The sequence below is a fragment of the Meles meles genome, chromosome 3 (assembly GCF_922984935.1).
Source record: "Meles meles chromosome 3, mMelMel3.1 paternal haplotype, whole genome shotgun sequence".
Taxonomy (NCBI): domain Eukaryota; kingdom Metazoa; phylum Chordata; class Mammalia; order Carnivora; family Mustelidae; genus Meles; species Meles meles.
This window is the reverse complement of record NC_060068.1, coordinates 85,558,585-85,582,788: the sequence shown is the minus strand read 5'-3', so window position 1 is coordinate 85,582,788 and position 24,204 is coordinate 85,558,585. Positions and strand designations below refer to the sequence as shown.

Here is a 24,204-nt window from a genome sequence, read left to right as displayed (position 1 = left end):
AAAGGATACACAATGCTATGTGTTAGACTATGAATTTTCCTAAGTGAACACTCCTTTGGAATCAACCTCCAGATCAAGAAATAGAACATAGCACACAGAACTAGGGCTTCTCCCCCACCCCCAATCCAAGAGAATATTAAATAGTTTAAATCTCAGGGCGCGGCAAAGGACGTTGAGTTAGAAATAATGGATACTACGTGTGAACTTTATTTTCATGGCAAATTTACCAACAAGAACATCTATCATCTCTCACCTTCATTTAACCTGAGTAATGGTCTTCTTGTCTGGCTCCAGAGATTTTGAAACAGTTCCTTAATTTAATTTTGAGATCTCCCTCTTTTGGCTGCTTCTTTCCAACAAAATCTTAGCAAATTTTCGGAGCAGAAAAGTGTTGAGTAAGGAGGGGCATTTCGCGTCGGAGGGCTGAACACCCTTGGACCCTCTTCAAACAGTCCTCTCCAGACCTCCCTTGGCCTGGGATCGCTAACTACTCCTCTGTTCTACCCGAAGCCCGCGGAGTTCGGAGCGCCCCACAGCGCGGGCCAGGGCCACCCTCACCATCCCGCAGCGCGGGCGCCTCGTCTACGCTCGGTCCCTAAAGTCGCGCTGTTCCTTTAACTGGGATCACGGCGAGGGTGTGCGGAGAAGGGCTAGTTCCTCCCGCCTCCTTCTCCACCGCTCCCTTCCCCCTCCCATCCGAGTTTCAGGTGAATGGGTCACTGAGGGAGGGGACGGCCACAGCACGCTTTCTCGCCGGCGTCCGCCTCCCCCTTTCTCCTTCCCCTGCAGGAGGCGGCGGGACTCGAGCGGGAGCTAGCCAGAGCACCCAGGGGCCCGCGCAGGGCGCAACAGGTGAGCGGTCCGTGCGCGGGGCCGAGGACCTCCGGCACCGGCCTGGCTTTGGTGCGCATGCCCGGGGGCAGGACTGCCCGGGTGCAGGGTGGGAGCGAGGGGGAGGAGGAGGAGAAGGAGGAGTGGAAGAGGACTGACTGAATTCCTCCCGAGTCTCCGGCAGGTGCGCTCGCGAAGTCATCGCGTCCTTGGGCTCCGGCGGTCCTTGGAGGGTCGGGCGGGGCTGCCGTGAGTAGGTGAGAGTTGGGCGCGGCGCCGGGGGCGCACGGTAGCCTCAGAGGCCCCGCGCGGGATCGTGGCTCGGGTCCGGTAGGGGAGGTGCGGGGGAGGACGCCCGGCGCTGGTTTCGGTGGCGGTTTCGCTCTGGGCTGGGTTCGGCGGGAGTCGCAAGGGAGCGGGTCTGGCCGGGCAGCCGCGCTGGTCTAACTTGGAGGCTGCCTCAGCGAAGGGCCACTTGGAGCGGCCGGTCGGCTCTTTTCGGCGGAAACGCTTAGTGCTCTCCCTGCGTCCCGGCGGCGCGCACACCTTTTCGCTTTGGTGGGTCAGGTGGGTGGGCGATTCCCGAGCCCCGCGCTCAGCCCTCCGGACTGTGATGCTGGGAGGTGCTTGGGAATGGGGCGCACGCCCGGCTTCTCCCGGGTCCTGAGCCTGACGGCTGCAGCCGGGGAGCCCGCTCGCTGGCCTGGCGGCTGGGATCCCGGGGCTGGGGGAAACCTCGTCGATTCCGCCCCACCCACCCCTCGGGTGTCGCAGGGGGGGCGCGGGGGCCGGCTGCGTTCGTGAAATATTGCTAGCGCCCGGGGTGGGCCGGCCGGCTGTGTGGCGTCCAGTTAGTGGGGAGCTCTGCGAGCCCGCGTCGATTCAAGCCTGGGGGCGGGGATTTATTTTCGAGTGAGGCTGTCCTTCGAGGGAAGCTGCTCACGCTTCGGATTCTCACCAGTGACCCAGAGGCCGCGGCCGGGTGGGCTGACTTGCCTCCGGGCGGTCGCAGCTGGGCGCGCGCGGGCGCTCACCGGCCGGGCGCACCGACGCGGATCTGCCGCGGGGCTCAGACACCTACCGGGCAGGGCCGGCCTGCGCGCGGCCAGCCGACATGTTGCCTGCGTCGGAGGAAGTGTGCGGGGAGAGCGGGGTTGAGGGGCCAAAATGGCCTCTGCTCCTTGGGGCTGGAAGAGCAGTTCCGAGCCCCTGTGTCCCCGGCGAAGCGATAACCCCGAGAAGCCACGGCATCCTCAGGCCGGCCCTGGGGCTGGCTGGGCAAACTGCCCACCTGGGAGACGACTGGGGCGGGGCAGAGGCAGCCTGCCAGGTTAGTGTGTGGCCCTCACGAACAATAGGTGTATTATTGGGATCCCTGGAAAAGAGAAACCTTCCCATGAAGGCACTTCTGGTGATGCTTGGCGGAACAGCAAACTAGTCCTTTCTAGGCGCAGGTGGATTTCTCAAGCTGCCCATTCCCAGTATAGCTGCGTTGCTTTTGCTCGGTACAAATGAATCTTTGTTTTCTCTTTCTGGTGTTTTAGACTAGTAAATGGTGGAGCCACAGGGGTAGCTGTCTCCTCAAAGCAACACTTCTGTGTAGTTTTTTTTTTTTTTTTTTTGCATTTATTTGTCATTAATGCTACTGTGGTTCAGTGATAGGAGGATGGCGAGATTTCAAGGAAATGATGGGCAGTGCCTCCTGACTGAGCCCGGACACTGTGCTAAGAGTTTTGTTCTTTGTTATCATTTGGTGATACTGACAACTCTGAAAGGTAGATCTTTTTAGAACTTCATTTCAAAGGGAAAACGGAGGTAGGGGAAACATTACAAATGATGTGGCTTGAAAACTGCTTTGGCTAATCTGGGAAGGTACACTAGAAAAGCAGCAGCCCTTGATACTCTGGCACCAGAAGGATTTGGGGTTTTTCTGGAGTACTCTACTTTTGATTAGCTGCTCTGGTCTCATAGAATATTTCCATCTCTTGTTTGCTGTGAAGGTAAACTTCCTGTTTTCTTTTAAAGATAATTGGAATTGGGGCGCCGGGTGACTCAGTGGGTTAAGCCGCTGCCTTCGGCTCAGGTTATGATCTCAGGGTCCTGGGATTGAGTCCCGCATCGGGCTCTCTGCTCGGCAGGGAGCCTGCTTCCCTCTCTCTCTCTCTCTGCCTGCCTCTCTGCCTACTTGTGATCTCTCTCTCTGTCAAATAAATAAAGAAAATCTTTAAAAAAAAAGATAATTGGAATTATTGTCCTTTCAAAATAACAAAGATTACTTTTGACCACACAAATTAATTGATATAAAATCTTTCACCTGCCCAGGAGACTGCCAGAAGGCAGTTGCCTTTAAAGGCTTCCTTGATCAGAGTCCTTAGCGGGGTTGTTTTTTTTTTTTTTCCATCCCGGTTATTATTTATGGAAATACTGGGGTGAAAAGACCCTGAGGATTTTTGTTAAAGCTTTTGTTTTAGCCTCTTAGCTTGCACCTGTCACCTAACCCCATGGTTCCTAACCTTGATTGTGGTATGAATCACCTGGGGATCTTATTAAGATAGATTCAGATTCATTGGGCAGATGTGGGGCCTGGAATTCCACTTTTCAACAGACTACCAAATGATGTCCTCATGGCTGTGTGTTTGACTCTCTTCTCTCCTTCAGATTGTAAGCACTTAACTAATTTGGTTGAAAGTAAAGGATTATATTTACTGAGTGCTAGCATTGTGAGGAACTTATAGGCATTCACAGCTGTATTGAAATCCCAACTGTAATATAAGCTGTTGGGTTTTATAAATCATATGTTGATTGATCACACAACACTTTGTATCAGGGATCAGGAAGAAGAGTGATTGATGGTCAAGACAGAAAAGCTGGTATTCCAGTTGGGACGGAGATGGTGGCAGTTTAAGAAATTTAAAAAAAGAAAAAGAAAAAATAATAATTAGTGGGGGGGGTTCTGAAAATACCAAGATTTGGTGGATGAAGTGGGTGACTTCCAGGAGGGCACCTCTGAGGAGGAGGGGATATTTTCTTCTTTTTAATTTTTTTATTTTTTAATTTTTATTTATTTATTTATTTATTTATTTATTTATTTGACAGAGAGAGAGAGATCACAAGTAGACAGAGAGGCAGGCAGAGAGAGAGAGAGAGGGAAGCAGGCTCCCTGCCGAGCAGAGAGCCTGATGCGGGACTCAATCCCAGGACCCTGAGATCATGACCGGAGCCGAAGGCAGCGGCTTAACCCACTGAGTCACCTGGCGCCCCAGGAGGGGATATTTGATGTGAGATTTGAACAGCTGGTTCCTGCCCATTATAGAGGAAATGCCAAGATGAAGGCCCTCCTGGGACTGACTCCTTTAATCTAGGCATCGATGCTGGAAACACATGGTGTGTTTAAGAATCATCTGGAGAGCTTATCTGAAACACAGTTACGGATTCAGAGCTAGTCTATTGCAAAATCTGCCTAATTTTTTTAAAAAGATTTTATTTATCTGACAGAGATCACAGGTAGGCAGAGAGGCAGGCAGAGAGAGAGAGGGGAAGCAGGCTCCCTGCTGAGCAGAGAGCCCAATGTGGAGCTAGATCCCAGGACCCTGAGATCATGATCTGAGCCAAAGGCAGAGGCTTTAACCCACTGAGCCACCCAGGTGCCCCGGAATGCTACACTTTAAAAATAAACATGCATAACCATGAAATCTGTGCATCATGTGTCCCAACTAGGTGCCTCCCTGGAGGTGACTGACTGTTCAAGAACTAGAAAAACCTGGCTCCTGGGTGGCTCAGTTGGTTAAGTGACTGCCTTCGGCTCAGGTCGTGATCCTGGAGTCCCCAGATCGAGTCCTGCATTGGACTCCCTGCTGAGCACGGAGTCTGCTTCTCCCTTTGACACTTCCCCCTCTCATGGTCTCCACCGCAAATAAATAAATAAAATCTTAAAAAGAAAAAAAAAACTAGAAAAACCATGTCTTAAGACAACTGATTGAAAAAACAGGAAATGTCTGGCCTGGTCAAATCAACATCAGAAGGACCACTACAGCAGCCTTCACGTATCTGCAGAGCTGTCTTTGTAGTCCTAGAAGCCATTCTTTGAAGAAAAGATACCACAGGATCAGTCATGTCAATGTTAGGAATGTTAGGAAGCCTCTCCCTCACCCTGACTTCACACACCCTTCAAAAATAACAAAAAACAATTTTTATCTCAAGCCATGTATGCAAAGCTTAAACTGTTTGATATCTGGGGAGGCTGAACTGAAAGAACTCTAATGTCTCCTTCAAGGCAGTCTGGGACATGCTTTCAGGATACAGCCACAGGGGGAAAAATCAACAAGAGACTGTTACCCAAACCCCAGCAGGACAGTATTAACATTATCTACTCAATAAATGTATGTTGAGTGAAGGATAAAATAAAAGGAATGAAGAGGATACAGGATTCAGCCTAAGGGGCTCAGTGGCCAAGGTCACAGTGCCCATACCAAGCAGATGACAGGGACATAAGTCAAACGGACTAATTGGAGTCAGGAGCAAAAAGGAAACAGCAGACTCTTACTAAATGTGTAAGGTTGACTGAAGTTAAAATATTAAAAAGTTCTCCCCTTGAAAATGGTTTTGTTTCTTTTTTTCTAAAGATTTTATTTATTAAAAAAAGATTTTATTTATTTATTTGACAGGCAGAGATTATAGTAAGCAGAGAGGCAGGCAGAAAGAAAGGGGGAAGCAGGCTCCCTGCTGAGCAGAGAGCCCGATGGGGGGCTTGATCCCACCCAGGTCCCTGAGATCACAACCCAAGCCGAAGGCAGAGCCCGCTTCGGGCTCTCTGCTCAGCAGGGAGCCTGCTCCCCCCCCCCCCCCCACCTCTGACTGCCTCTCTGCCTACTTGTAATCTCTGTCAAATAAATAAAATCTTAAAAAAAAAAAAAGTGTAGCATTCCTTGGGGCACCTGGGTGCCTCAGTGGGTTAAAGCCTCTGCCTTTGGCTCAGGTCATGGTCCCAGGGTCATGGGATCAAGTCTCGAATTGCATTGTGCTCTCTGCTCAGTAGGGAGCCTGCTTCCCTCTCTCTCTCTCTCTGCCTGCCTCTCTTGCCTACTTGTGATCTGTCTTTGTGTCAAATAAATAAAATCTTTAAAAAAAAAAAAGTGTAGCATTCCTAGATGGAAGCACTGTCTGTGAATACTGCCAGAGTTTGGGATAACTTGTTAACTTTGTTGAAATTCTCACCAAGGAAATGCCTTTTAAAAAATTGAGCCTCCCTTCGGAATATGATTTATTTGTGCCACCAGTTTTTTTTTTTTTTTTTAAAGATTCTATCTACTGATTTGACAGAGAGAGATCACAAGTAGGCAGAGAGGCAGGCAGAGAGAGAGGGAAGCAGGCTCCCTGCTGAGCAGAGAGCCCGATGCAATGCGAGACTTGATCCCATGACCCTGGGACCATGACCTGAGCCCAAAGCAGAGGCTTTAACCCACTGAACCACCCAGGCGCCCCTGTGCCACCAGTATTTGAAAATGAATACAATGTACTCAAGTGCCTGAACACTGGAATGTCTCACTTTCAAGATAACCACCTTGCTGTGAATGCTTTTGCTCATCTTCCTTAATATCTTAATTATTCTAGCCTAGAGGTCAGGCTTATCCCCTGCCCTTTGGCATAGTAGGATAGTGAGGTTCAAGGAAGAGAAGTAGAATTTGGCCTCTCACAGTGAGCCTTTAAAACCGCTAGGTTGGTTTTAACCCATCAGTCTGGCCCTGCAGAGAATTTGATATACTTGAAGCCAGTGGGTTGGTTATCCTTTCCAGTGTTTTGTCAGCTGCAAATCTGCATAAGCTTGCCCACTTCCTCTGTGGTCACCAAAGCGACTTCCCTTTAGGTGGACATAAATGGTCCAAGGTTTTTTGTTTTTAGGATTTCATTTGTCAGAGTGACAGAGCTAGCAAACAGGAGCCCAAGCAGGGGAATGGCAAGGTGAGGGAGAAGCAGGCTCCCTGCTGAGCAAAGAGCCCCGCGTGTGGGAGTCAGTCCCAGGAGGCTGGGATCATGAATGGTCCGTTCTTTTATCCTGTTTACATTCCATTTTTCAGTTCCAGAGGAGTGTCTTTGCATGGGGATGTGCTCAAGATTCTCGGGCTTCATCTGCCTGTTTGGTAACCTTCTCAAAAAATGAAATGAAGTCCATATGGCGTGCCTTGTTCTTGATAAACTTCCTAAAATTACTTGCTACAAAATATAAAATCTTTGGTAATAGAGGAGACATGATAACTAAACTCTGAATCCCTGAAATAGCCCTATGGAAAGAGGTTTTCGTATCTGGATTTTTGACAAAATTTAAACTTTAGCCTGAGTCTGGATTAATTTAGAATTTCTGAAAACTACCATGGAGGGGCCCCTTGCTGGCTCAATCAGTAGAGTATGCGACTCTTGATCTTGGAGTTGTGAGTTCAAGCCCCATGTTGGGTGTAGAGATGACTTAAAAAACCATTGAGGGTGCCTGGGTGGCTTAGTTGGTTAAGCCACTGCCTTCAGCTCAGGTCATAATCCTGGAATCCAGGGATCAAGTCCCACATCAGGCTTCCTGCTCAGCGGGCAGTCTGCTTCTCCCTCTGACCCTCCCCCTTCTCATGCTCTCTCTTGTTCTTTCTCTCTCAAATAAATAAAATCTTAAAAAAAAATACCTGGAATTTTTTGGCATAGTCTTGAATGAGTGAACCATAGCTATAAAAGGGCTAAGATAACGTTTGTCAGTATTTGACATTTAGCTTAAGAATTGGAGTCCTGGGGCGCCTGGGTGGCTCAGTGGATTAGGCCGCTGCCTTCAGCTCAGGTCATGATCTCAGGGTCCTGGGATCGAGCCCCGCATCGGGCTCTCTGCTCCGCAGGGAGCCTGCTTCTTCCTCTCTCTCTGCCTGCCTCTCTGCCTACTTGTGATCTCTGCCTGTCAAATAAATAAATAAAATCTTAAAAAAAAAAAAAAAGAATTGGAGTCCTACATTTAATAGTGTTTAAATTAAGTTTATCTTTTTTCTTTTTAAGATTATTTATTTATTTATTTGACAGGCAGAGATCACAAGTAGGCAGAGAGGCAGGCAGAGAGAGAGAGAGAGATGGAAGTAGGCTCCCTGCGGAGCAGAGAGCCCAATGTGGGACTCAGTCCCAGGTGGGATCATGACCTGAGCTGAAGGCAGTGGATTAAGCGTCTGCCCTTGGCTCAGGTCATGATTCTGTGGTCTTGGGATTGAGTCCCGCATCAGGCTTCCTGATGGTGGGAAGCCTCTTTCTCCCTCCGTCTACCGCTCTGCCTACTTGTGCTCTTTCTCTCTGTCAAATAAATAAAATCTTTAAAAAAAAAATTAAGATTTTATTTATTTAACAGAGAGAGACACAGGAAGAGAGGGAACATAAGCAACGGGAATGGGAGAGGGAGAAGCAGGCTTCCTGTCACTGAGCAGGGAGCCGGATACGGGGTTTGATCCCAGGACCATGACCCGAGCAGAAGGCAGACACCTAACGGCTGAGCCACCCAGGCACCCCCAAATTGATTTATTAATTAATCAGAGGGCGAGTGCATGCCCTTGCGCTCATGAGTGGGGGGGAGGGGCAGAGGGAGAATCTCAAGCAAACCCTGTGCTGAGAGAGCGGCGGCACCCTAGGGGCTCCATCTCAGGATCCCGCTGTCACAGCCTGAGCCGTGGAAATAAAGAGTGGGTTGCTTAATAGTCTGAGCCACTCAGGTTGCCCCTAATAGTGTTTAAATTCAGTTTTTTTTTTTTTTAAGCTTCTTTTTTTGAACATCAGTTAGGAAGCCAGTCTGGACTTCTGTTACTCTTCCACAACACTGTAACGTGCTAATGGCTTAAGTTGCCCATTTATATGTGCATTTGGGTGCTAGTTCCAGGGCTCTGTACACTTAAAGATTTGTGCATTTTTGGGGGTATATTAATACTTCAGTAAAACAGTTTTTTGTTTTGTTTTTAATAAATTAAAGAAGTTGTCTTCCCTCACTGTGTTTGAAAGCACGCTAATTGTCTTGGTGTTCCTAACAAGTCAACATATTTCCATCTTTGAGGTTTTACCTAATATACATTTGGGTGACATCTTATTCTGAAAATTTGGAATTGACTGTCCATAAGGATGTGGAGGATAGTTGCCACTGATTCTAAGGAACACAATTTAGAGAGTTTGAATTTATTTACTTTACCTAACACAATACCTTTTTTCTGCATACTTTATTTTAAAAGGAAAAAATACATAGTTTAATATACTTGGATTGTAGCTCTTGCTCAAGTGATCTTCCTTCCCCCCTCCCCTACCCCCAGCTTCTTCCTCCTCTTCTTTAAGTCTTGGTCTTTCTCCTCTGCTTATCCCTGTCCTGCACTTGATCATGTAGTCAGCCCTGATAATTAAATAACTGCCTGTTGTAGTTGCTTTTTTCTTTGTGTATGACCTTATCTAGTAATTCTACAGACTTCCATGGTGTAGTGTAGGCACTTAATAAGTACTTGTTGATTGGGGTGTGGCTCAGTCAGTTGGTTAAGCATCAGAGTCTTGATTTCCGCCCAGGTCATAATCTCAGGGTCATGATCTCAGGGTCGTGAGATTGAGCCCCACGTCAGGTTCTGCATTCAGTACGGAGTTTCCTTGAAATCCTCCCTTTTCCTCTCCCGCTGCCCCTCCCACTAATGCCTGTACTCGCTTGCTCTCTCTTAAAAAATAAAAAATTTTAAAAAATGGTGTTACTCAAACTTAAAAAAAAACAACAACAATAAATACATTTTAAGAAATTTTCTTATTTTTTACATTTCTTGTTCTTCAAAGAAACGGTTTGGAAAAATACCTTTTTTTTTTAAACCTATGCTGTAAAAGCTTTGTGAAGTTTTTATGACTACAACTTAGTAATTAAAGTTAGGATTTTTTTAAATATTTTATTTATTTGACAGAGAGAAATCACAACTAGGCAGAGAAGCAGGCAGAGAGAGAGGAGGAAGCAGGCTCTCTGTGGAGCAGAGAGCCCGATGTGGGGCTCTATCCCAGGACCCTGGGATCATGACCTGAGCTGAAGGCAGAGGCTTTAACCCACTGAGCCATTCAGACGCCCCGCCCCTAAAGTTAGGATTTATATGCCAGTAATGTGCAGAGCATAGTGCTTGGTACTGTGAGGACCACCAGACTGAGTAGTTCTATGCTCAGTGATTCCCTGTACTCAAGGAATTAATGGTATGTAAGGAGGTAAGGATGTAAGGATGGCTGTGAGAAGGACAAGAGGAATAATCATGGTGTGTGGAGTTACTTGAGATTGGTACCATTAGTTTTCTTAGTGATCAAGGAAACTCGGAGCTCAGCAGTAATGCCATTACCCTCCTTACGTTGCTCAGATTGGCTTGTTCTGGGGAGCTGTGGGGCAGTGCGCATCCTGAAGAGCAGGTGATCAGTGACGTCAGCCATGTCGTCGCGACCTTTTGAAAGTCCACCTCCGTATCGACCTGATGAATTGTGAGTAATTCTTCATTTTTTTTTTCTTTTTGTTAAGCCTGTCAGGTGTAAAAAAATATGTACAGGTGAAACTTTGATCTGTTAAGTGTTTGCTGTTAAGAATAAGAAAATAACGTGTGTTTGTAAATTTAGATGGAAACAAAGGGTGTAAAGTGGAAGTGAGTTTCCCCCTGAAGCTTAACTTCCAGGGTGCCGGTGTTTCTCTGCAGAGGCAACTGCTGTCACCTGTTGCTGCTGTTTGCTTCTGTATAGTCTAGGCTGATACTTGTGTGTCTCTTTATTCCTTTTTGTTTTTTCACAAATGGTATGAAGCTTCTGTATTAATGCTTCGTTGAGGTGACTGATCCTAACCCTGAGTCATTGTCGATTCTTTTAGGTAATACTTTTTTGAGATAGCAGTCACAGGCCGTGCAATTCATCCGTTTAGAATGGACCGTTCAGGGATTTTAGTATGGTCACAGAGCTGTGCAACCATCACCACATCCATTTTAATAACATTTTCATCACCCCCTCCCCAAAAAAACTGCTGCCAATTACCACTCACTTCTCACCCCATCCCCAACCATCCACCCTCCCAGTACTAGGCCCTCACGAATCTACTTTGTGTTTCTAGATTTGTCCATTTTGCCCTTTCCTATACATGTAATCATGCAGTATGTGGTCCTCTGTGGCTGATTCTTTGACTTGGCATAATGTTTTCCACATCGTCAGGGTTTTTTTTTATTTAATTTTTTAAAAGATTTTATTTATTTATTTGAGAGAGAGAGAGCATGAGAAGGGAGAAGGTCAAAGAGAGAAGCAGACTCCCCATGGAGGTGGAAGCCCAGTGTGGGACTTCCTGGACTCTGGGTTCATACCTGAGCTGAAGACAGTTGCCTAACTAACTGAGCCACCCGGGCACCCTCCACATTGTCAGTTTTAAGAGTGATTCCTGCCATATATAAAACAAGAAGTGAAGTTGAGGCTTTTTGGCATCCCTAGTAATTTGGAAATTTAACAGTGAAAATTTTTAAATTTGTTGCAGAGATTTTTTTCCTTTAAGTAGTTTGTAGCCTCAGCTCTTCGATAGCTGTGGTAGGAATTGTGCTCCTGTTACATTGCCTCTTGACTAATACCTGAGCATTGTAGGGACACAGTTGTTCGTGAAGATGTGGTCCTTAAGTTATGCTAGAAAATACAGTAATTGAGTAGTGCTCCATGAACCCAAGACTTACTTTGTGTTGCTTTTGTAAACATTGGTGAAATATAGTGCACACATAGAAAACAGCACAGGACGTGTGTATGAAACAATGAATAAAGTCAAAGCAAAATCATCATATAGGTCAAGAATCGAACACCTCCAAGCCCTTCTATGTGTCCCTACCTTTCCCTGGAAACCACTGTTCTTACATATGGTTATCATTTGCTCTTTCTTTTTCATTTTCTTTTCTTTTTTCTTTTTTTACTATTGTATATATCCTAAACAATACATTTCAGTTTTACTTCATTATTAAACTTTCTTTGCTTCAAAGGACTACCATAGAAATAAAATGTGAGGGGCGCCTGGGTGGCTCAATTGGTTAAGGTCATGATCTTGGGGTCCTGGGATTGAGCCTTGCATTGGGCTTCCTGCTCAGTGGGGAGTCTGCTTCTCCCTCTCTGCCTGCTCCCTGCCCACCCTCCCATATTCTCTGTCTCTCTTTAAAATAAATAAATAAAATTTTAAAAAAGAATAAAACGTGAACCATATGTGTAATTTTGTTTTCTTCTAACCAATTAAAAACAAATTTATTTTAATAATTATACTGATTTTATGTAATATTTAATTTTTCTCTTAACCAAATGTATTTAAAGTATCATTTCAGTATGTAGTGTAAAAACTGACTCATGAGGTAATTTATATGCCTTTTTTAAAATCATCGTTATTTTGTTTTAGAGTAGTTTTATATTCACAGCAAAACTCTGAGAGGGAAGTACAAAGATTTCCCATATGCCCCCAACCTTATACATGTGTTGCCTATCCCATTATCAATGTCCCCCACCAGGGTGGTACATGTGTTAAAATTGATGAACCGTAACTGACAAATCATTGTCACCCAAATACATAGTTAATATTAGGGTTCTGTCTAGGTGGTGTTAAATTTCTTTTTTCTTTCTTTGAGAGAGAGAGAGAGAGAACATGAGTGGTGGGGGTTGGGGCAGAGGACGAAGGATAGAGAATCTTTTTTTTTTTAATTTTTTTTAAAGATTTTATTTATTTATTTGACAGAGAGAGAGCACAATCAGGGGGAAAGGCTGGGGTGGGGGAGAAGCAGGCTCCCCGCAGAGCAGGGGAAGCCCCCTATGTGGGACTTGATCCCAGGACTCTGGGACCATGACTGAGCCGAAGGCAGTGGCTTAACCAGCTGAGCCACCTGGGCTTCTGAGGATAGAGAATCTTAAGCAGGCTCCCTGCTCAGTGCAGAGCCCTACATGGGGCTTGATCTCATGACCCTGAGATCATGATCTGAGTTGAAACCAAGAATCTGATGCTTAACTGACTGAGCCACCCAGGAACCCCTGCATTTCTTTTTTTATACTAGACTTACTAAGTATTTAATACTTAATAGCACATCTCAGTTTGGACGAGATATATGTCAGGTGTTCAGTAAATCATGTGGCTAGTGGCTGCCGTATTAGCTCATCATCTCTGTAGCATTCATTCTGTGGCTATGTTACAGGTACCTGTTCCTCTCTAGGTAGGATATTTGGACTGTTTCCAGTTTCAGGTTCTCATAAACAATGCATCTGTGAATGTTACAGGGTCAGTGGTATTTTAAATGATAGAATAATTTTTAAAAGTGCTGTAATCATTTTGGAAAACACTTTGATGTTGTCTCATAGAGTGGAAGGTAAAAAAAAAAAAAATTTTTTTTTGACTCAAAAATTCTCCTGGATATATACCTTAGAAAAAGAAGTACTTGTGTGTATGTGAGGACACATGTTCAGGATGCCCAGAGCTACATTGTTCGTGACAACTCCAGATAGAGACATCCCAAAAAACCAAGTAGAATGTGTTATGGAATTTTCATGTGACATTTTCAAAGACCAGCATGTCAGGGTTCTTTCCAGTTTCTCCTTTTCCTTGAATTCTTGTGGTTGGCAGTACCCAGTTGTAGGATGTCTTGCTTTGGAAAGAGAGAAGCAAACCAAGGAAATAATGGCAAAAACCAAAGAGGGTGAGGTCAGTTTGGGAATTGAATTCTGCTCTGCCCGGACCCACATTTCTTAGATTCTGCATGCCACACATCAACGTGTCTGTCTCCAGCGAGTTTTTGATTATGTCACTGGAGTTTGCAAATTAATAGGCATTACCCTGATGAGCCCTCAGTGAATATCTGATATATCTTGTAGCTCTTACCATAACTAACTTGAGATCATGTAGTGATTTGTTTAATGTCTTACTGCCTTCAAAGAGACTAAACTGGGGGGGGGGGGCTGGGTTGAGACTCTTGTGTTGATTGTTGTATGGTCAGTACTTAGCACAGTGCCCCCACCACACCAGCCCAGCAGCTCCAGTAAATAGCTGTCACGTGAATAAATGAATGAATGTGCTTTCTCAGGTAAGAGAGTGAGGCTGCCAGAAATTGGATGTGACACTGCGTGGGCCACTGTAGGTGTTGTATCTGAATGCACTGGTCTCACATCACACAAGCCAAAGGGTTAACATCATTGTTCTGAACTGCCTGGTCCCCTCCCCAGGGATTACAGTTTTACTGGAGATGGAGTGCTCCATCTGGGCATTTTACAGATTCCCCAGGTGATTCTCATAGGTAGAAAATTCGAGAACCTCTACTCCGTAGAACTTAGAGCAGTCGTTCTCAACGTATGGCTCCCAGACTGGCAGCAGCAGCAGCATCTGGAAACTTGTCCTGCCCCAGATTTGCAGAATCAGCAACTTGGGGGGTTGGAGACCAACAATCTATGTTTGAACAAGCCCTCCAGGTGATTCTGATACACAGAAACCTTCACTGTTCCGTGAGTGTCTCAGTAGCTTCAGGGTGCTATAAAAAGTACCACACACTGGGTAGCATGTAAACAACATGAATTAATTCCTTCCTTCCTTTCTTCCTTCCATTTTCTCCCTCCGTCCATTTATTTTTTTATTTTCTTTCATTCCTTTCTCTCTCTCTTCTCTTTCTTTCTTTTCTTTTCTTCTCTTTCTCTTTTCTTTTCCTTCCTTTCCTTTTCTTTTCCTTCCTTCCTCTCTCCCTCCTTTCCTCCCTCCCTTCATTTCTTTCTTTCTTTCCTTCCTTTCTCTCTTCTTTCCTCTTTCTTTTCTCCTTCCTTCCTCCCTCCTCCCTCCATTTATTTATTTATTTCTGTCTTTCTTTCTTTCCTTCCTTTCCTTTTCTTTTCTTTTCTTTTCCTTCCTTCCTTCCTTCTTCCTTCTTACTCACTCACTCACTCACTCACTCACTCACAGTTCTAGAGACTGGAAGTCCAAGATAAGGTACCAGTGTGGTCAGGTTCTAGGGAACATCTGGGTTGCAGACTGTGGACTTCTTTAGACCCCACCCCTTGAGCCACCCAGGCACCCCAGACTGCCAACTTCTTGTATCCTCACATGGTAGAAGGGGCAAGACCATTCCTGGGATCTCCTTCGTGAAGGCACTGTTCCCATTCATGAGGGTTTCAGCTCGGAATCTAGTTAGGCCACACTTCTAATACCAGTACATTGGGGTTAAGATGTTGACATCTGAATTTGGGGAACATAAAGTGTCCCATTGTAGTGGGATGGTACTAAGAGATTATTATTATTATTTTTTTTTTTTTGCCATTGGCTGGTTTAATTATTCCATGTACATTCTGTGTTCTTTCTGCTCCCTCCAAATGGTATTAACTTGAAAGTTTTCATGTGCATTTCAGCAAACCCAATCATTATGCACCAAGCAATGATGTCTATGGTGGAGACATGCACGTCCGACCCATGCTTTCTCAGCCAGCGTACTCTTTCTACCCAGAAGATGAAATTCTTCACTTCTACAAATGGACCTCTCCTCCAGGAGTCATTCGGATTCTGTCTATGCTCGTTATTGTGATGTGCATTGCCATATTTGCCTGTGTTGCCTCCACACTTGCCTGGGATCGAGGCTATGGAACTGGCTTACTGGGTGGCGGTCTAGGCTACCCTTACAGCAGTGGCTTTGGTAGCTACGGAAGTGGCTATGCCTATGGTTATGGCTATGGTTATGGCTATGGAGGCTACACTGATCCAAGAGCAGCAAAGGGCTTCCTCCTAGCCATGGTGGCCTTTTGTTTCATTGCCGCATTGGTGGTATTTGTTACCAGCGTTATACGATCTGACGTATCTAGGACAAGAAGATACTACTTGACCGTCATAATACTGAGTGCTATCCTGGGCGTCATGATGTTTATTGCCACCATTGTCTACATAATGGGAGTCAACCCAACTGCCCAGGCTTCTGGGTCTATATACAGTTCACAGATATATGCCCTCTGCAACCAGTATTATGCGTCTACAGCTACTGGGATCTACATGGATCAGTATTTGTATCACTACTGTGTGGTGGATCCCCAAGAGGTATGGGTGGTTTTTGTCCTGACTTTGGGTAGAGGCTCTTGGGATGCTTAATAGAATCACTTGGGGAAACTTTGAAAAATTATTGCTGACAAGGCGTCACTTGTATTTAGATCAGAATCTGGAGAGGGGCTGGGTGTCATTATTAAGATTCTATTAACAGGGGCACGTGGCTGGCTCAGTGGGTTAAGCCTCTGCCTTCAGCTCAGGTCATGATCTCAGGGTCCTGGGATTGAGTCCCGCATCAGGCTCTCTGCTCAGCAGGAAGCCTCCTTCCCCCTCTCTTCTCTGCCTGCCTCTCTGCCTGCTTGTGATCTCTCTCTCTCTCTGTCAAATAAATAAATAAAAATCTTAAAAAAAAAGATACTATTAACATACCATATCATTCATCCACTTAAAGTTTGGTTCAGTAATCTAAGTACATTCAGAGTTGTGTAGCCATCACCGTCATTAGTTTTAGAACATTTTCAGTAGCCTAAAAAAAGCCCCATACACATTAGCAGTAACTTTTTTCTCTAACCCTTCCCAGATCTAGGTGACTGCTAATCTTATTCTATACATTTGCCTATTCTGGATATTTCACATATACAAAATCACACAATATGTGGTATTTTATGATTGGCTTCTTTCTTTTTTTTTTTTTTTTTAAGTTTTATTTAAGTAATCTGTGCTCTCATTGTGGGCCTTGAGTTTACAACCCCAAGATCAAGAGTTACATGCTCCCCCCCAACCAAGCCATCCAGGTGCCCCCATGATTGGCTTCTTTCATTTCACATTAATGTTTTCAAGATTCGTGCATGTCATATCAATTCCATTTTATTGTGGAATAATATTCCATTGTATGGCTATAGCATATCTTACTTATCCATTCAGCAATTGATGGGCATTTGGGCTATGTCCGTTTTAGCCGTTATGAATAATGCTCTGACCATTTGTGGACAAGTTCTTGCGTGAACCCATGTTTCAGTTTCTCTTGGGTGTATGCCTAGGGATAGAATTGCTGGGTCTTAGAGTGTGTCTGTGCTTAAGCTTTTGAGGAGCTGCCAGACCGTCCTCCAGACTGGTTGGACTGTTTTACATTTACCAGAAATGTGTGAGGATTCTATTTTCTACACATTCTCGCCAGTATTGTTTTGTCTCTTTGATTCTATCCACACTAATAGGTATGAGGTTGCTGATCTTTCTCTTGATGGATTTCTAATCTTTTTTTTCCTGTTTTTTTTTTTTTCCCACCCCCGTCCTTAAACTGAATCAGGAATTCTTACTCTTTTACCTGAATGAGTCACTCCTTTGGGGTTCGATCCTCTCCAGTAACTAACATTATTTTGAAGACTGAAATGTTTTCCTTCTGAATTTCAGCAGATTTGTTGTTGGCATTCAGATGTTACCTGTGGCAAAGAGGACTGAGGGTTGATACTCGTATCTTACCACACCCCATCTTAGTCCTCTGAGTGCCCAAAACCTGTATTCACAGAAAAAGGGTATCCCGGCTGCACAGAGACCCCCCCCCCCCCCCCCCCGTTACAGTGAGCAGAATCCAAGCCAGTGGACCACTTAACAGATTTACCATACACTGGGAGAACTGTCGGGGTGGGGGTTTCCTTGTCACAGGGCCCTTTCTTGCAAGTACACAGAAGACTTCCAGCAGAAACCACCTATCAGACTACATGAATCACTCATCCATTTTCTGTAATTTATAGCTTGGTTAAATCACGTCTGCATAACTTAAGGTAGATCCTCTATGGACTGGAATTTACACTCAGTGTAAAAACATTTGCCCAGTATGTGTTATGAATGAGATTATAAACATGCTTACGTATCTAAAGCTATTTCTGAGAGTCAAAATTTTCAAGTCCTTTAGAAGGATACTGATGATTGAGTTAATTTACTGGCCATTTTCATCTGTTAATAAAAATAAGGTCACTTGGCACTCAAACTTTGGAACTAGAGTTCTGTCACTTAAAGTCACTTAAAGTGAAGCCTTTTCTGAGTATTGAATCAAGCTGTGTGTATTGTTAGCTTCAGCCCACCTAGCCTGGGCCAATATTTTATATTTCTGAAATGTGAGTGTTTCAGTTTTATATCTGTTAAACCACAGATATGTAGTGTAGGGCCTTGGGTTTTTACTGGATTAAAATAAACAGTTAAAATCTAACTGTCAATATCTTTAATCTCTTTTTAGGCAATTGCCATTGTACTGGGGTTCATGGTTATTGTGGCTTTTGCTTTAATAATTTTCTTTGCCGTGAAAACCCGAAGAAAGATGGATCGGTATGACAAGTCAAATATTTTGTGGGACAAGGAACATATTTATGATGAACAACCCCCCAATGTCGAAGAGTGGGTAAGTGGCAAAATACCGGACACTTGCTTTTTTTTTTTTTTTTTTTTTATATAACAGGTTTTTGTCTCAACCTGACCTTTAGTGCTTTGTGAAACTGTGTTCTTAGAATTACTGTTTGTATATGTTGCAAAAGTTGGGCTCTCATGTTTTACTCAGAATATAAGAAGGTGCTATGATTTAAAAAAAAAAAAAAAAAGGCGCTTATGTTAAGTGGAAATTGTTTTACTGCAAAATGAAAACCAGATCTTTTTTAGATTGATTAATTGATTCATTCGTTCATTTTGTGGGGGGTGCATTCACAAGCAGGGGGAGGGGCAGAGGGAGAGGGAGAATCTCAAGCAGACTCTGCACCAAGCCAGACACGGGGCTTGATCTCATGACCTGAGATCATGACCTGCGTCAAATCAAGAGTCAGACACTGGGGCAGCTGGGTGGCTCAGTCCATTAAGTGTCTGACTCCTGTTTCTTGCTCAGGTCTGATCTCAAGATTGTGGGATCCAGCTCTGTATCAGGCTCCAAGCAGCTTGGAGTCTGCTTGTCCCTCCCCCTCCTCTCCTCCCTTTACTTGCGCTTTCTCTCCTTGTCTCTCAAATAAGTAAAATCTTAAAAAAAAAAAAAAAGAGTCAGGCGTTTAGCCAACTGAGCCACCCAGGCACCCCTCAGATTTCCATCTGCAAGAAGTGTATCTAGGCATTGAAAAGAAATGGCTTCTAAAGGAATCATGCAGAAAGAACTTGGTCTTTGCAAAACAGAACCATTCCTCCCCCCTTTATATACCTGGTTATCATTTTGGAGGGGAGCACTGCTACTTAGGGTGCTTGCTGTCTTGGGTCAAGAGGGGCGTTTTGGAGTGGTGGCAGGTGCTATGTACAAAGTGTTTACATGGGTAACAGCCTAGCAAATTATAGTGACTAATTCTGCATGGATACTTACAAAATATATCAGTGAGGCAGAGAGAGATTAGAGCAATTCCCTTTTTTATATATGCCGTATTGTTATTTCTACCAGTATGTGTAGATGTGATTTGCTGAAAGCTCAGCAAGTTCCTCTTTCCAAAAATACCTTGGAAATATGTATTACTGATACCTAACATGTCCTCAGAGATGTCTGGAGTGAGACTTTATTTCTCAGAAACCCCATTAGGAAGCAGTCGGAGGCATCCTCAGAAACTGCCATCATAGGTTTCTTTGAGCAGACTGCCTTCCTGCCTTGAGGGTTAGCTGATAAACCTGGACAGGGCCTCCAGGGGAGGTTTGTTCTGGCCAATGGGAGTGGAGGGAAAAGCGCTAAGGGCGGGGACTGCTGGTCAGGGCAGGGGTAAAGACGTTGCTTATCTTGAAGACTCCTTAAGCTCTGGCATTCTGTGTGTCTGTTTTGTTTTGAAAGATTTCATTTCTTTATTTGTGTGTGTGTGAGAGAGAGAGAGAACCATCGGGGGAGTGGCAGGCAGAGGGAGAAGCAGACTTTCTGCTGAGCAGGGAGCCCGATGCGGGGCTCAATCCTGGGATCATGACCTGAGCTGAAGGCAGATGCCCAGCCTGAGCCATCCAGGTGTCCCTGTGTATGTCTGATTTTAAGAAATCTAGAACTGTAGATGAGATTTTCCTCTAGTTAGGTAAGGAGCCAAAAGGAAACAGTCTTAGGAACATCAGAAGGTGTGGCATGTATACACCACTGAGAGGAGAGTTCCTGTGTTCCTGACCTTGCCTTGAGGCCTGTGTGTTCTTTTTCCTCCCCCTTTTTCCCCCCATAAAGTGTGAAGGTGTAGGGGAGTGTTTTCTTTCGACCTTTAGCTCCAGGCAAGGCCACCTGTAGATGGAATAGGACCGTCTATTGTGAACGATGAAGTAAATGTTTCGCCGGGAGTTTCTGGGTGTGTCAGTTTTCACTGGCTGTTGGATTTGTTTACTCAAGGTTTCGAGAGCCTGGGGAAAAAAAAAACAACAACGAACTCAGGAGAGACTAATGCTGGTAGTAATAGTGTTCCAGTGAACTTTGGTCTCTCATCTGATTTCACTGTCCTGAGGTTTTAATCAGTTCTAGGTGCTTTTGATAATGGGCAAAAGATAGCCATAACAATTTATGAAAGTGGTACTTCCTTAAAGCAGAAGACACTTTACTTTTATTTTTTTTATTTAATCATTTTATTTTTTAAGGATTTTATTTTTAAGTATTCTCTACACCCAGTCTAGGGCTCAGACCCACAAATGGCGAGATCAAGGGTCCCATGCGCCACGGGCTGCTTTCTCATCTCTTCTCCTCTTCCCTTAGTTTCCCCAGCTGACATGCCTAAGAAATGCTATTGAAATAAGTTATTTGGAGGTGATTTTAGCCACAGGTATTTTGCTTTTTCATTCGTTCTCCCCTCACCCTGCCCAAGTTTCCTTTGCTGAACCTAGTCCCTCTTCCTTGTTTCTTCTGTTTACTTCCACAGCTCTCCTTTCTGTGCCCTTTTGCTCCATTCTTCTCAGCACCTCTGTCCCTCTGATAACGTGTGTTAAAGGATTTGTGTCCCCTTAATGTCCATGGTTCTTGGCCACACCACTTCCAAGAATGAAGAGGTAGACCAGACAAATGCTGGTGGGCAGCAAAGCAAAGGTTATTGGGCAAGAGTGTAAAGTTCCCAGAGAGAGAGGGGGACCCAGGTGGGTTGCCCCTGGAAGTCCTAAGCTTAGAGGTTTTTATGACCTCTTTTGCGGAACTGTCTTAAGCAGTCAGGGTGTGCTGAGTGGTGCCAGTTGGGCTTGGGGCACTTATTTGTCTATCTATTAGGTTAATGTTTTGTGCTGATGGTCTTTTCTCTTACTGAATCTGGAGGTTTATGTCTTCACTGTCGCTTGCCCGTGGTTCTGACCAGTGCTTTGTGATTAATTGCCTTACTTTGGGTCGTTTTGCAGAAATCATTTCTGCAGAGGCTGCAAAACAGGATGTCAGTGCTGTCCTGTCTAAGCTGCAGAACCAGGATGTCAGTGCTATTTGATCTTAGCCGTCCTGACTCTGTATCTTCTTTTTGGGGACCCTGATTGCCTAATTGTCCAACTAACTCCTAACAGTAGTGGCCCAGGTGAAAATGTTTGATGCTGTGTTTGAAGTGCCTGACAGTGGATTCGTGATTTTTCTACCTTTTGGTTTTTAGAAATTAATACCATAAAAATAATCTTCACTTAAAATAATGGAAAGAAAACCTAGCATTGATTAGTTGTACTAAGTGAGGATTAACATTTGACTTCTGGGGGCTCCTGGGTGGCTCAGTTGGTTAAGCTTCCGACTCTTGATTTTTTTTTTTCCGCTTAGGTCATGATCTCAGGGTTGTGAGATTGAGCCCCACATGGGGGGCTCTGTACTGAGCATGGAGCTTGCTTAAGATTCTCTCCCTCTCCCTCTGCCCTCCTTCCTCTTTCAAAAAATTAAATAAATAAAAATGTAAAATTTGAATGTAATTGTAGGGAACTGAGATTAGATACTCCCCATATAGCTAATAAAGTGGGTTCTTTTGTTTGCGGGGAAGAAAACCTTACTAAAGGAACAATTAATTAGCTACTGAAAATTAGTTTCCTTCTTTCCTATGTATTAGGGTAGGTCTAGACAGTCATTATTTTATTAGGTCTTACAGCTTTTTCCTGGATTTTTAAAATCTTTAGGATCAGAATCTCCAGAGAAAGGCACTTTAAAAGTTGTGTCTTAAGAGTTTTAAGCAGGTTTCAGCCCTTAGGTATTATGTGTGGGAGAATGTACAACTCTGTAATTTCCTGTCTCTGAATCTCGAGCACAATGGTTTCTTTGCCTTCCTAGGGATTCTTAGGATTTTTTTTTTTTTCCCTTTCCCCTTTCTGCATATCTTGTACTTTATAAAATAAGCAGGCCATGTTGTGGGTGTTAGCCTGGTCCTTTGTAGTCAGTCACTTAAGTTTGTACCAACATTGTTGTATGTTAGATGTTTGAAGGTTCTTTTTTTTTTTTTTTAAAGATTTTATTTATTTATTTGACAGATGAGGTTCCTTTAATAAATTTGCGGGTGTTTGTTTTTTTCTGTTATGTCCTCAAACTCCAGAGCTAGTTGGTACTTTTACTTTTTCTTTTCTTTTTTTTTTTTTTTAAAGATTTTATTTATTTATTTGACAGAGAGAGATCACAAGTAGGCAGAGAGGCAGGCAGAGAGAGAGAGAGAGAGGAGGAAGCAGGCTCCCGGCTGAGCAGAGAGCCCGATGTGGGACTCGATCCCAGGACCCTGGGATCATGACCTGAGCTGAAGGCAGAGGATTAACCCACTGAGCCACCCAGGCGCCCCATTGGTACTTTTTCTAAATTAAAAAAATGTATATCTTGGGGTGCCTGAATGGGTCAGTTTGTTAAGCATCTGCTTTTGGGTCAGGTCATGGTCCTGAGGTCCTGACATTGGGCTCCCTGCTTAGTGGAGAACCTGCTTCTCCCTCTTATCCTTCCCCACCGACTCATGCGCTCTCTCATACTCTTTCTCTTAGATAAATAAAATCTTTAAAAAGATATGTATATAGCAGCTGGGTGATGGGCATTAAGGAGGGCCCATGATGTGATGAGCACTGGGTGTTATACACAACTAAAGAATCATTGAGGGGCGCCAGGGTGGCTCAGGGGGTTAAAGCCTCTGCCTTCAGTTCAGGTCGTGATCTCAGGGTCCTGGGATCAAGCCCTGCATCGAGCTCTCTGCTCAGCGAGGAGCCTGCTTCCCCCTCTTTCTCTCTGCCTGCCTCTCTGCCTACTTTTGATCTATCAAATAAAGTATTTTTTAAAAAAAAAGAATCACTAAACATTACATAAAAAATTGATGATGTATTATATGTTAGCTAATTGAATTTCTGATGTATTTTCTTTCTTTTTTTTTTAAAGATTTTGTTTATTTGTTTGACAGAGATTACAAGTAGGCAGAGAGGCAGGCAGAGAGACAGGAAGGGAAGCAGGCTCCATGTTTAGCAGAGAGCCCTGAGATCATGACCTGAGCCGAAGGCAGAGGCTTAACCTACTGAGCCACCCAGGTGCCCCCGATGTATTTTCTTTAATCCCTCCCCTTTTCTTATTCTAAATCAGAGGAAGTATGATTATGTTCCTTGTTAGTGTGAAATTCTACTTTTTTTTTTAAGACTTTTTTTTTTTTTTAATTTGGCAGAGATCACAAGTAGGCAGAGGCAGGCAGAGAGAGAGGGGGAAGCAGGCTCCCCACTGAGCAGAGAGCCCGATGAGGGGCTCGGATCCCAGGACCCTGGGATCATGACCTGAGCTGAAGGCAGAGGCATTAACCCACTGAGCCATCCAGGCACCCCGAAATTCTGCTTTTTGATTTAACATTATATTATAGGCTTTTTATCACATCCTTAAATACTCCTCAAATATTTTTGATACTTTTTATTGAAGTGAGATGTATATCTGTGTACAGAGTAAAGTACAGTAGGTCCACCAGTTGCTTAGCTTGGTGAGTTTTTATACGTGTACATAACTCACCCAGGTCAAGATGTAGTTCGTTCCAGTGTCTGTAGTTTCCTCATGCCCTTTCTCAGTATCCCCTAGAGGATGGTAACCCCTCTCATTCCTGTCACTTGGTTTTTCTGTCAGTTGGTTTTGCCTGTTCTTAAAATTCATATGAATGAAATTACAAAATGTGTGTTTTTGCATCCACTTAACATAGTGTCTGTGAGGTTCATTTATGTTGTTGCAACTCTAGGTGTGCTGTTTTAATTTTGTACTTTTTAGCAAAGTAGCAACTTCCCCAGTCAATTATCCTCTTTTAAAAAGCCTATGGATGGGCCACCTGGGTGGCTCAGTGTGTTAAGTGGCCAACTCTTGGTCTTGGTTTAGGTGTTGGTCTCAGGACTGTGAGCCCAGTGTGGAGCCTACTTAAAAAACAAAAAATCCTGTGATCAGAATTATAATTAAAAACAAAACAAAACCAGGTTGGCTCAAAGAGGTAAAAGACCTGTACTCTGAAATACAGAACACTGATGAAAGAAATTAAAGC

At 44.3% G+C, this 24,204-nt stretch overlaps 1 protein-coding gene across 5 annotated transcripts in view; it reads left to right on the top strand.

Moving 5' to 3' along the window:
• Positions 1 to 721: 721 nt before the first annotated feature.
• OCLN (occludin) overlaps positions 722 to 24,204 on the top strand; it is a 61,311-nt gene continuing 37,828 nt past the window's right edge. Inside the window, exons 1-4 of one of the 5 annotated variants that reach the window (XM_046000251.1) lie at positions 722 to 852; positions 10,194 to 10,311; positions 15,199 to 15,874; positions 18,054 to 18,215. In XM_046000251.1, the coding sequence (XP_045856207.1) occupies positions 10,262 to 10,311; positions 15,199 to 15,874; positions 18,054 to 18,215 (888 nt within the window). In that variant the 5' untranslated portion in view covers positions 722 to 852; positions 10,194 to 10,261. Of the gene's footprint in view, positions 853 to 909; positions 1,089 to 10,193; positions 10,312 to 15,198; positions 15,875 to 18,053; positions 18,216 to 24,204 lie in introns of those variants that run through there. The other 4 variants (XM_046000253.1, XM_046000250.1, XM_046000252.1 and 1 more) reach the window with 4 other exon arrangements.